The sequence below is a fragment of the Capricornis sumatraensis genome, chromosome 21 (genome assembly GCF_032405125.1).
Source record: "Capricornis sumatraensis isolate serow.1 chromosome 21, serow.2, whole genome shotgun sequence".
Taxonomy (NCBI): Eukaryota; Metazoa; Chordata; class Mammalia; order Artiodactyla; family Bovidae; genus Capricornis; species Capricornis sumatraensis.
Genome location: NC_091089.1, coordinates 35,745,037 through 35,757,138, shown reverse-complemented (window position 1 = coordinate 35,757,138; position 12,102 = coordinate 35,745,037). Strand labels below are relative to the sequence as shown.

The window sequence follows — 12,102 nt, the reverse complement described above, 5'->3', positions numbered from 1 at the left end:
AATAAATAAATAAATAAAAGGCGATCAAATTTCCTCTAGATAACCAGCAATTCACAAAAGTAGAGGCAGTACAGACATTTCCATTTTTTTTCTTATTGGGAAGCTCGCTCTCTTTCCTTGACTATTATTTTACCTCTTTTTCGGTTACCTGGTTATGTTTAACCAGATTGCTATTTTCTGTGAGTCACTCCAGGAAAAGTCAAATGCCTTTAAAAATTGTGATGGAAGAAGCAAATAAGTCCAGAACACCTGCTACTGTGTCAGCTGCATTTTAGATAACTGCAGCCTCTAAAGCCAGCCTTTTAACCTGGATTTTTCCAGTTCTTTTCTAATATCCCTGTGTATCAGGGATGGTAAAAGAGACAAGAAACAGATTCCTGGTGGCAGTCAAAGGTCACAGGCTCTCGGTGGAAACTGGAGGAACCTCTAAAGTGAACAGAGGACAAGCGAGTCACAGCCACTCAGCAGCCTTGTCTAGGAACAAAAGGGACTAACTCTGAGTAACTCCGAGTGTATTTTGAAGAAGCTGCAAAGAGCAACATGAGAGGTACCAAGACCACGTCCCTCAGTAGTAACCTGCTACTGGGAAACTTTATGAGCAAAGCATAGTCAACCCCAGAAAAACGACACCTGCAGAGTTAGTATGTTATCTTCTCTGTGCTACAGGTGAGAATCTGGGACAAGAGAAGCCCATTCATTCCACCTCTCCCCTACCCCACGGGGAATATTTACAGTGTAACTGCAGAGGATCTCTGATTAGTGTTTCGTGTTCCCAAGACTACTCACTCACCTGCACTAGGTCATAGCCATTATGTGGCAATGGATTTGGTGGCCCAGAATATCTGCAGTTGTATCTCTTATCTCCAGATGCGATTCCACACTCCCCATACCAAATGCAGGATTGTGAAAATACCTGCAAAAGTCAACAGAAAATGGTTCATTAGCACCTCAGGGATAACACAAATTTCAACAGCAAAAAATGCCCTCATTCACAGACGCGTCCAACAGTACCTGCCAAGCGAAGTAAAAGCCAGAGGCACCAGTTAGTTGAACATTTTGAAAGCATTAATTAAACCCAAAGCTCAATGCTGGAGAAGACTCTTGAGAGTCCCTTGGACAGAAAGGCGATCAAACCAGTCAATCCTAAAGGAAATCAACCCTGAATATTCATTGGAAGGACTGGTACTGAAGATGAAGCTCTAACACTTTGGCCACCTGATATGAAGAGCTGACTTCATACTGGAAAAGACCCTGAGGCTGGGAAACAGTGAGGGCAGGAGGAGAAGTGGGAGGCAGAGGATGAGAAGGTTGGATGGCATCATCAACTCAATGGACAAGAGTCTGAACAAACTCCAGGAGACAGTGAAGGACAGGGAAGCCGAGCATGTCGCAGTCCATGGGGGCACAAAAGAGGTGGACACCACTTAGCGAATGAATAACAACAAAGTCCAAAACGGACTTGTGAAGTCAATCAGCAAAGTAATAGAAATTACTTACGTGATTTCTACTTCCTGCTCCATTATTTATTAAGAGGAAGCGACAGTTCCATACAAGAATCACTATCAATCAGTATAGAGGAAAGCAAGATAGTACGTCAGTCTATGATTACTAAGGCTCTATTTTTACACATCAGGATAAGGAACTGAGTCAGGTGTAAATAATGAAAGAACAGTTCCATATCTGCTAAGGTTAATTAATATCAGCACACCATGAGTTATGTGGGAAAAAAAAAACCGACCCATAAGGAGGAGGAACAGGAACGAGTACCTTTTCCATGAGTTTAAGTAAAACGCAAGAAATGTGCATACTCTAAGGAAAATCATCTCAGAATCTTGAAAACATGTAAAACCTCTTGCATAAAGATTTCTCAAGGGCCATTCCTATTCCCCATGTGAGAGTCACATGGCATCAGAAAAGTCAGGGGGTGCACGAGTATGACTCATCTCATTAGCAAGGCCACCAAGCTCCGCCAAGCTGGCCAGGGTCACGGCTGGCATGACTGTGCAGTCAGCTGTCCTGTAGGGAAACAGCAGCTTTTGAGAAGTAACCATGGCTTCTGAGGTGCCTGATGGAAAAGCCATTTTTGAAAAATGGGCACAGACGCAAGACAGTGAACTGTCTCCAAGGACAAGGGCACGTGACCCACACACCCTGCAAGGAGCTGAGCGGCGTTGGTCCCTGATGAAAAGACACAAACCTCACAACAGGCCCTGAAAACATGGGAGGAAAAGCAGGCAGGAGATGGAGGGGTGCTGGGGGGGAAATCTAAGGGCCCACAAGGCTTGTCTCTGAATTCATCCTTTCGATATTTTAAACCAGCAATTATGCCTTACCTCAGCTTGACTCATTAAGCCATAGGTTTAGGCCACGAGGGAGGGAGGGAACTTAAACAAATGAGGAAGCGACAAGCATTCAGCAATGCCATGTCCCAAACCTTTGGCAAGAACTTACAAAATTCCACCATTCCTATATAAAAAGAATCATAATTTTGTCTGTAAACCCAGTGGTTCTAGGAAAAGCACTGCTCTTTCCGATTCTGGGTTTCCCACTAAAAGGCCATCATCCATCTACTGAAGTGTGGAAAGGCAAGGAAGCCAAGGAGGGTAACAACTACTGATGTTGACCTGTAACTTACATACTAGGGACCCAACCCTTGGAATTCTCACCTCTCCCCACCCCACCCCTCTTGCACAGAATTCTCAACAGACCAACAGGGCAAGCAGGTGCTGGCCAAGGGGCACTCGGGCTCATCACCTGCAGGAGTGACAGGAATCCAGTCAAAAAAAACCCCCACACCTCTCACATGACTAACAGAAGGGCATCTGGAGTCTCTGCTCCCCTTCCTCAGCACTCGGCGCTCTATGGGACAAAAAAGATGACCCAATGCTCTCTGGGTCCTATTTGCAAGATCACCCTTCATAATCTACACCATCTGTTTCAAAGCAAAGGTGTTTCTACCCACCAGGCAGAAGAGATGGGGCCGGAGAACGAGCTTGAGGGGCGTGAGGTCAGGAGTCCTGGGCCCTGATCCTTAATAAATGCTGAGCCCAGCTGCACCTGGAGCGAGTCACCCAGCTGTGCTGAGGAGGAGTCTCCCACCTCCTACTCACTCCTGACCATCCCCGACCCCGGTTACGTCACAATTCAGGTGGGAAGACTGAATTCAGGAATAAATGAGAAAGCACTCAGAAAGCCAGAAAGCACCACCCATCAAACGGAAGGAATCATTCTCCAGGTTTTCCAAGAAGTATATGGGACTTCACCAAAGAGGTTCAAAGACCTGAACAAAATAAACAAGCTGAAGCTTCTTCCGGGCCAGGAAAAAACTGGGCTTGAGTCGTTGCTCTTAGGTGTGCTTTCCCAAGTCATCTGCTTGAAGAGGCATGAACCAGAGAGGCCCAAAGGTGCTCACAGGCCACCTGCTGGGTGTCAGGCACTGCTTAACTGCTCTCACCTTGTGAACCCAACACAACCTTACAGCATGAGCGAGAGGGCAGTGTTTTTTTTTTTCTTCTTCTTCTTTTTTTGGTTGCACCATGCCAGGTGAGATTAGCTCCTCGAACAGGAATAGAACCCCTGCCCCCTGCCGTGGAAGCCTGGAGTCTTAACCAGTGGACCACCACTGAAGTCCCCAGAAGGTGCTATCATTACGCCCAATTTACAGATGAACAAACAGAAGCAGAGAGTTTGAATCCAAGAGCAGCAGAGGCAGGATTCAAACCAGAACATTCTAGTTCCAGAAACAGACTCTCAACAAGATACAATTAACTCTTTAATGAAGGTCCTTGCTCTGGCATCAGCCTCCCCCAACCCTGTGTGCAGGCACGCAACCCCCTGAGCTCACTTGCATGGCTGCACCAGTAGGGGAGGCCTCATGCCCACCTCCAGCCTCTCTCTCCGCCTCCCCTGGGCTCAACTACAGCTGAAACCCAAGCGCCTCCTTCTGCCCCAGGCCCGGCTGCTGCCACGGTCCCAAGCCTCTGCGGGGACCTCCACCAGCTGGCCCTACTCTCGTCCACATGTTCAACCTCATCTCCATGTTGGTCCTTTCACCTGCTCCTCCCATAAAGTCGGTGCCATTTCCTTCCCTGCTCAAAACTCCCGTCCAGCTGCACTTCCAACCACAATAGCTAAGATACTCACAAGGAAACCGATCCTTCCTCCATCACCAGGCCCTCTTCAGCAGGGTTCAAAGCCCAGGGTCCTCTCCCACCAGCCTCTGGGAAGCCTCCCTGGTGCAGTCTCCCCCACCCTTGCCGTCCCTGAACCCTCCCCTGGGAGCCCACAGGCCTCCTCTGTCCACCTCATCACCTCCCTCCACCTGGTCTGTTCCCACGGACGCCACCTCCACCACCCCCACCCCACGGCACCCAGCAGCCAGCCACTGGCTAAGGGTGCCCCCGTCAGCTCAACCCCACAACAGGTCTGTGAATCTGGTACTAAAATAACACCATTTCACAGATGACGAAACCGAGGGTTACACAGGCAGTAAAGTGACTCCTCTGAGGCCACATCTGAGAAATGGGAGAGCCAGGCCTGGCTGGTTTGGAAGCTGGAGCGCTTACTCCTTATGCTGCACTGGGGTCAATCCTCCGTGGACCACTGACTGGGCCATGCTCATCTCTGCAGCCAGTCTAGAACCTAGCTGCAGTCTCAATGACCAGAATTTCCGGTCTCCAAATGGCCACAGCACTGCATCAGCCAGGACTTTATTAACAAAGACGAGGGCTGCACCTTGAGATCCCTGGAAGATTCCCTGGAATGTGAGGGCGGCAGGAGCCAACACCCAGACCAAGGGCTTGGGCACAGGCCACACCTGTCTTCCAGGGAACTATGTGATTTCCAAAGGCAAGGTGACAGGGTGAGAGCTGCCTTTACTGATACAAGAACACCTGTTGCTGCTTCATACCCATACTCCCCTGGAAGGGCAGATCCTGCTGATACTGAAAGTCACCAAGGTTTGAGTTCTGCCAGGACTCCAAGGGGGGCTTCCCTGCTGGCTCAGAGGTAAAGAATCCACATGCAATGCAGGAGATTCAAGTTCGATCCCTGGGTCGGGAAGATCACCTGGAGAAGGGCATGGCAACCCACTCCAGTATTCTTGCCTGGGGAATCCCGTGGACACACACACACACACAGCTCCAAGGGCACCAGACCACATGTGAGCTCAGCACTGGGGATGGTTGGTGGTGGCTGCAAGACACGTGATATACCTAATGTTCCTGACTGTACTTTAAAACCATGAACTTTATGTGTATTTTGACATAAAACATGAGCTCAGATGTCCTTCACCACTTAAGAGAAAAGTCCAGTGGCAAGGACTGCAGAGAGCATGTTCTTGGTTATACTGAGATTAAATAGAGTAGAGTGACCATCAGTTGAAACACCATGGGTCTGAATGTCACTAACATGCCCAGCATCTCTAGTAATAAGTGTTGCAAAAGCTCCACTGAGCGGGGCAGTGGGGTAGGGTGGAGGGGGGACAAGCCCAGAGAAGGATAATTCTTCCTAGTTCATCTCATGGGCACTGACCAGTCTCTTACAGGGTGACTTATGACCACTAGAACTATCTTATTTAAGCATTTAAACATTTGACCGATTCCTAAGAAGTAAAAAATAAATGATCGTAGATTTTAATTACAGAATACCCACTGATCACAATTATTCAGACATCACAAGTATACGTGAGATAACAGGGGGCACCCCTCTCAGCTCTCGACCCCTATCCCATTCCTCAGGTTTAACAAATGTTGCTATATTAGATCCTGGTCTTCCAGGCTTTCAATTTCCGCCAACAGGCAAACCTATATAGCACCTGTGCAAACACAAGTGAATTCACTTTTAAACACATATTCTCAAGCAAATCTCGATTACCCTCCATGACTGGCTCTACTTGAACTAACTGTATTTATCCTGGTCCCCAAGGACAGACTCTAGCCCTTGTCTGCTGTCCCTTGTTTTCTCCACAGATTTCAGTCTCCCCCTAGCCCCCACATCTTGGGACAGCCTCCCTTTTTACAAGCCTCACCCAAGACTCACTGCCAACACTGAATTTAACTCTGACTCTTCTCACCTGGTCTGGGTGAGCTGTCCTGGGGAGAGGGAGGTGGTGCTATTATTATGTCCAACTTACAGATGAGCAAACCTCAGATGTGGCCTCAGAGGTGCTCATGGGCATCCCTCCTCAATGCTCAAGCCACCAGGCGTCCTGCACCCAGAGCTCTGTACACTCCCGTTCCATACGCTCCCCTGTGGATCTACCAGGACTAGGTGGATAAACTTTTCCTTTTTTCTTTTTAATTTAATATTTATTTATTTGGGCTTCCTTGGTGGCTCAGACTGAAGAATCTGCCTGCATTGTGGGGGACCTGCACTGGATATCTGGGTTGGGAAGATCCCCTGGAGAAGGGAATAGCAACCCACTCCAGTATTCTTGCCTGGACAATCCCATGGACAGAGGAGCCTGGCGGGCTACAGTCTATGGGGTCAAAAAGAGTGGGACGTGACTGAGCGACTAACACACACACACACGTGTTTATCTGGCTGAACTGGGTCTTAGTTTTGGCTCATGGGATCTTTGTCGCAGCATTATACTCTTTAGTTGCAGTGCTTGGTGTTTCCTTCCCTGACCAGGGGTGGAACCCAGGCCTGCTGCATTGGGAGCATAGAATCTTAGCCATTGGACCACCCAGGGAAGTTCCCAAACTTTTCCTAAGAGAGCCAGATACCGTATTAAATATGGTAGGCTTGTAAGCCCAAAGGGGTCTGTGGTACATACTCAATCTTGTCTGCTGTAACTCAAAAGTAACCACAAACAGCAGGTAAAACATGGGCATGGGTGTGTCCACAACTAATTTGCAGGCTCCTGCTCCAGGCAGAAACAGAATTCATATATTTATCAGAATGGAGAAGTTGTGTATGTGGGCAGAGGTTGCAACAGTATTTTCTTGCTGGTGTCTTGACTCCCCTGTAAGACTGTAGAATCCTAAAGGGCAGAGCTTGGGGGTTATACTTCCTCTGAAATCTTAATATCTCATCCAGTGCTCCCTGATTCAGAAAACATCCAAACGTACATGAGTTAAAGGAGCTTGACTAGATTATGTAAGAAGTGACTTTGGCTTTAACACAGAATTTAGTACAAGGCTAGGATGTCTCTACTTTTAAAGGTTAGGCTATATGACTATTTCACAACATGTTCTAAAATTTAATTAATGGATATGTGACTGCATAGGGAAGTATCTTTCAATAATAATAGGAATAGCTCAGGACAGTTTAAAAAAAAAATGCCCCTGCTGCTATATGTCAGCAACTCTGGCAGACTCTAATTGGGAGCTCCATGAAAGCACATCTCATCACATGGAGAAGCTCTGATCATCAGCGACAGAATCCTATACTTTAGGCTATTAAGTAACTCATATTCAGTTACTCACTGAACATCAACCGGGTTCTGGGCATCAAGCTGAGTGAGTTCTCCTTCCTCGCCTGGGTTCTTTATCAGACACCCCATGGAGTATCATCGCAGACTTTTACAGGTAAGAAATCTAGAGCTCAGAGAGGATTCTCCAAGGTCACCTGGCTGGTGAGTAACAAAAGCAATAATGAGAACCAAGGTTTTGAATGCTAAGGTAGGCATACTCCCTCCCATCCCCCCACCATGCCCATCCCACAGCTGCTGCACTGTTCGAACTCCAGCTCGGCTTGTACACTGATGTATACTTAGATTGTGACAACATGCCAGGGATGGGCTGGCCCGTCCACTACCATGCCCCTCCTGCTACACAGAACTGTTCACTTGCATAACTAGTGACCACCCTTTACGTACAACTCCAGGGAGCTGTCAAGTCCTGACTCACTTCCTCAGGATCCAGGACTGTCCCCAGCCCCATGCCTGTAACCTGGCCAGCCCACGCAGGTGGAGTGCAGGGCCTGGTCCCTTCACCTCTGCTGCTGTCCTGGATGAGGAAAGCTCCAGGAGACATGCCCAGCTTCAGCTCTGCTGAGAGCTGGAATACCAGGGCGGGTCTGGCCAGTCAGGATAACCCAGGACAAGGGTGGAGGGGGTGGCCTGGAGAATGCTGTCCAGAGATTAAGCTTTGTATCCTTTGGAGTCAGGTAGGCAGATCAAATAAATATGACAGGACACGTGGGGTGGAGGGTGGACTGGTCTGACTTTTACTGACACAACTCTCTGGAATTCTGTTTTATAGCCAATCTGGGATAAACGTATCCACATAACAAATGATAATTTGTGTGAGCACCAGGCATGTCTTCAGATGGGTATTTAAGATACATTTTAGAGTTAGATGGGTTCAGCCAGTCTTCAGTTTATAGATAAGCCCTGGGCTTGCAGTTTAACTGACTTGCTCAAGGTTATACTACTAGTTTAGTCTTAGATAAGCTCCAGCACCTATGAGTTTGAAAAATAATTCAATAGCCACAAGATCAAATAAAACCCTGTAAGTGGATGGGGTTTTTTTTTCCCCTAAGGAATGTTGCACAAGGTGACAAATGAACCAAGGGTTGGGCCAGCAGGCTAAATCCACTCCTGATCTATCACTGGGTTTTGGAGAACCCACACTGGAGCCAGGAACAGGCTGTGAACGTTATTGGCCAAGTGGAACATCTGCTGAACTTTAAATATGAATCATCTAATAGGCAGAGTTGTTAACCCATTTTATAGAGGAGGCAGCTGCCTTGCCCAAAACCACTCCTGGTAAGAGGAAGCATCAAGATCTGTACCAGGTCTTTTAATGCCAAGTCTTGTGCCAGGCTGTAAATGCTTCCCCGGTGGATCAGGTGGTAAACAAACCACCTGCCACGCAGGAAACAGAGATTCGATTCCTGGGTCAGGAATATCCCCTGGAGATGGAAATGGCAACCCACTCCAGTCTTCTTGCCTGGGAAATCCCACAGACAGAGGAGCCTGGTAGGTACCGTTCATGGGGTCTCAAAGACACAATTCAGTGACTAAACAACAACAGAACACCAAAAGCTGCTGCAGCCATTTAAATAAAGGTTTAGAACTTCAGAGAGAAGGCATTCTAGCTGGGAATAACAATGTTATAGATGATGAAGCTTCTGAACTGGACCTTGGAAGATGGGCAGGGTTTTGACAGCACTTTGTTTATTTAGCTAGAGAGCTAGCACCCTTCACAGAGTTGTGGGTGAGAAGAGCAGACGAAGCACCCGAGATCAGGTTAGAGATGGCCCACTCTAGGCTTCCGGACAGGTAACGTGTCATCCATTAACACCCTGACAAGAGTCCCTTTTAGGAATGGAAGGAAGGGAAGGGTTACCCAGGAAAAAGAGTTCTTTGTTCTGGGTAATATGACAAACACTGAAGGAATACAAAGACCTATTCAGCTAGTTGTCTTCTTTTTAACCACTTGCTAATCATAATAATTTTTAAAAACTCATTTCCCTTGATTACTTATGTTAGTAAAATAATTGATCACAAAGTCAATCAAGGAACGGGGGAGACTGGGAAAGATTACCTACATTCGCTCCATTTCAGAGGCTTATTCTTCAATGCTCTCAGGCTGAATGATGAATCCATTCCTGATCTCCTTTGGAAAAACAGTTTTAATGGCTTAATTCCTACCTAGGCCTCATTATGGTCTCTCTCCTGACTGTAATTTTTAAAGTTTTTTTGTTTTCTCTTGAGGAACTTGGACCATAGGAATTAAGCCATTAAAACTGTTTTTCCTAAGGAGATCAGGAATGGGTTCATCTTTCAGCCTGAGGGAGCCAATCTTAAATACAACAGAAGTGTTTCCAATTCATATTCACAGACCTTCTCAAGGCTTCCAGGCATTTTGCAAGCCACTTATGACCAACCTCTGACCTACTCCAGAAGTCCTAGGAGGAGAGGCACTGATGGATTTCAGAGATAAGTTAAAGCTACTTAACCAGAAGCCTGCCTATTAGATCCTGACCTAAAACCGAAAGGAAACCGAACAGCTGTATTTTCAAAGCAAATAACTGCTACCATTTTTTGAGTTTTTACTACTGTGATGAGGCCCCTCCACACCATGTTATTTAAGAATCCCAATAATCCTATGATGTGTTGTTTATCTTCAGTAAAAGTTCGGCTTGGAAGAGTAATGAGCCCAAAGCCACAGAGCTAGCAGGTGGTCTACGGGTTGACCCCATTTCAAACCACCTCCCGAAAACCTGCTTTTCTCTGCTTCTCCTCCCCACCAGGCACCAGACATGTGCTCTACCAGAAGCCCACACAGCTGGCCAACCCCGGCCACCCCACCACAGGAGGCCCTTCCCAGGTCAGCCTCACCCAACCCCTGCTGAGAACGATATGGTTCAAAGAGAGGTTTTTCTAGTGCAGGGAATCCCTTCATCAGCCTTCCCCTGTGACTCACTACACCCTCATCATAGACACATGCCTACGAGTGGGCACCAGGGCTAGGGATTCCCACTGGACCTGGTTTAATCAGCACTAGATCCTTAGACATCCCCCACAACATCCAACCACACAGTTTTCAAGGAGAAAACTGTAGATACACAATTAGCAGTGAGGTGCTCACGCCCAAGGCTACCAAAGCAAGGGAAAGCAGACCCAAGGGGCCAGGACTGGGAGTTCCAGGCCCATCCTCTCCAGGCCTAGGTTTGTGACAAGGCGAAATTCAATTAACCCCCCCACCTGCGGGCCTCCGTTCCCATGGATGTAAAGGGAGCGGATAAGAAGTAACTTGCCTTCTCTGGAAGACCAAGTTGCCTTACGCGAAGCACTCAGGTGAGTTCCGATTTGGTACCGGACCAACCTCTATTTACCTCCCCACTCTCTTTCATCTTTAGGGGAGAAGTCGGATCTCCTAAACAAATGTATAAAGAATTCCTGTATAATGGCAGAATGAAGGGGGTGGGGAGGCAGGATAAAATGATAAGAATCCTATCCCTTTCTACCCATTTTCTTCCTCCCTTCTTGATCCCACATCCTAAACCCAGAAGTCAGATGACCACGGATGAAATGAGTTCAAAACAGGTCAGACAGGCAGCCCCCAGCTGCCACCGTCCTCCAGACCACTGGGAAGAGGACGTGGCCGGAGAAAGGTACGGGAGTCGCGGCACAGACCGCCGCCCTCCCCGACTCGCGGCCCCACCACGTCCCCCACAGCTCGCCCGGGTCGCCGGCGGCCACTCACCTGCGCCGGGCAGAACAGCAGCAGGAGGAGGCCGAGGGCTGGGCCGCGCACGCTCATGCTGCCGCGGCGACGGGCTGCGGAGGTCGGAGACACTTGGCTCGCAGGCTCGGCTCGGCGCCCGGGGCTGCCTCCGAGTCCCGCGCCGGCGGAGGGAGAAAACCCGGCAGCGGCTGCGCGGGGATGAGCGCGCAGGTCAGGAAAGACGAAGGCGTCGTCAGCTCCTCCCACTTCTGGGTGGAACCGTCCAAGCCAAGAACCTGTCCTGGGGCGGGGCCGGAGCGGGTGAGGGCGGGAAAGAGGCGGGGCTAGTGGGGCCCGGACCGCTTCTTGTCACAGCCGGTTCCCAGTCCCCGTCTGCACTAATTCCGCCTCAGCCGCGGCGTGGGGCCAGGAACTAAGAGACCCGGGTAGAGCTGAACATTTGGAATCCGACCTGGGAAGGATATTTCTGGGGTTGTCGCAACAGTGTGTGGTTTGATGCTTGAACTCCTTTCTCCCCTTTTGGTCATTCCTCGATTGGAAATGGAAGGGCGAGGTTTTAGCAAATCGGGGTAGGTGGGGACAGTTTTCCCAATTAAGATCCCACTTCTCAGCGGACCCAATTGGCACCCCAAGCAAGTTCTCTTTCCAAACCCAGTTCCCCGAAAGGAATCGGTGCCTAGGCACTTCTAGCAAAGCTGGGGGCGGCGCCACGCGGTGGCCTGACAGTGTTGTGATCGGAGAGCTGAGCGGGCGGAGCGTGGCAGTGGCCGATGCGATGCCTCAGAGCCGCCCAATCTGTTTTCTGTCCGCTCAGCCCACTTTTGAAAAAAGTTCTAGAACCACACCATCTGCTGGCGGAGCAGAGCGTGGCAGGGAACCAGCCCGCGGGAGAAGAGACACCTCCACAACCACCCCCGGGGAAGTTTGACGCAAAGGTGGGACCAGAGTCCGTTAGTTCTAG

The 12,102-nt window shown here is 48.9% G+C and overlaps 1 protein-coding gene across 2 annotated transcripts in view; it reads right to left on the bottom strand.

Moving 5' to 3' along the window:
- Positions 1 to 11,284, bottom strand: part of LOC138097568 (NPC intracellular cholesterol transporter 1) — a 44,127-nt gene extending 32,843 nt beyond the window's left edge. The window contains exons 1-3 of one of the 2 annotated variants that reach the window (XM_068993818.1): positions 8,969 to 9,005; positions 2,625 to 2,638; positions 791 to 913 (exon numbers count right to left, since the gene is read on the bottom strand). In XM_068993818.1, coding sequence (XP_068849919.1) covers positions 791 to 913; positions 2,625 to 2,638; positions 8,969 to 9,005 — 174 coding nt within the window. Of the gene's footprint in view, positions 1 to 790; positions 914 to 2,624; positions 2,639 to 8,968; positions 9,006 to 11,159 lie in introns of those variants that run through there. The other variant, XM_068993817.1, reaches the window with a different exon arrangement.
- Positions 11,285 to 12,102: the final 818 nt, after the last annotated feature.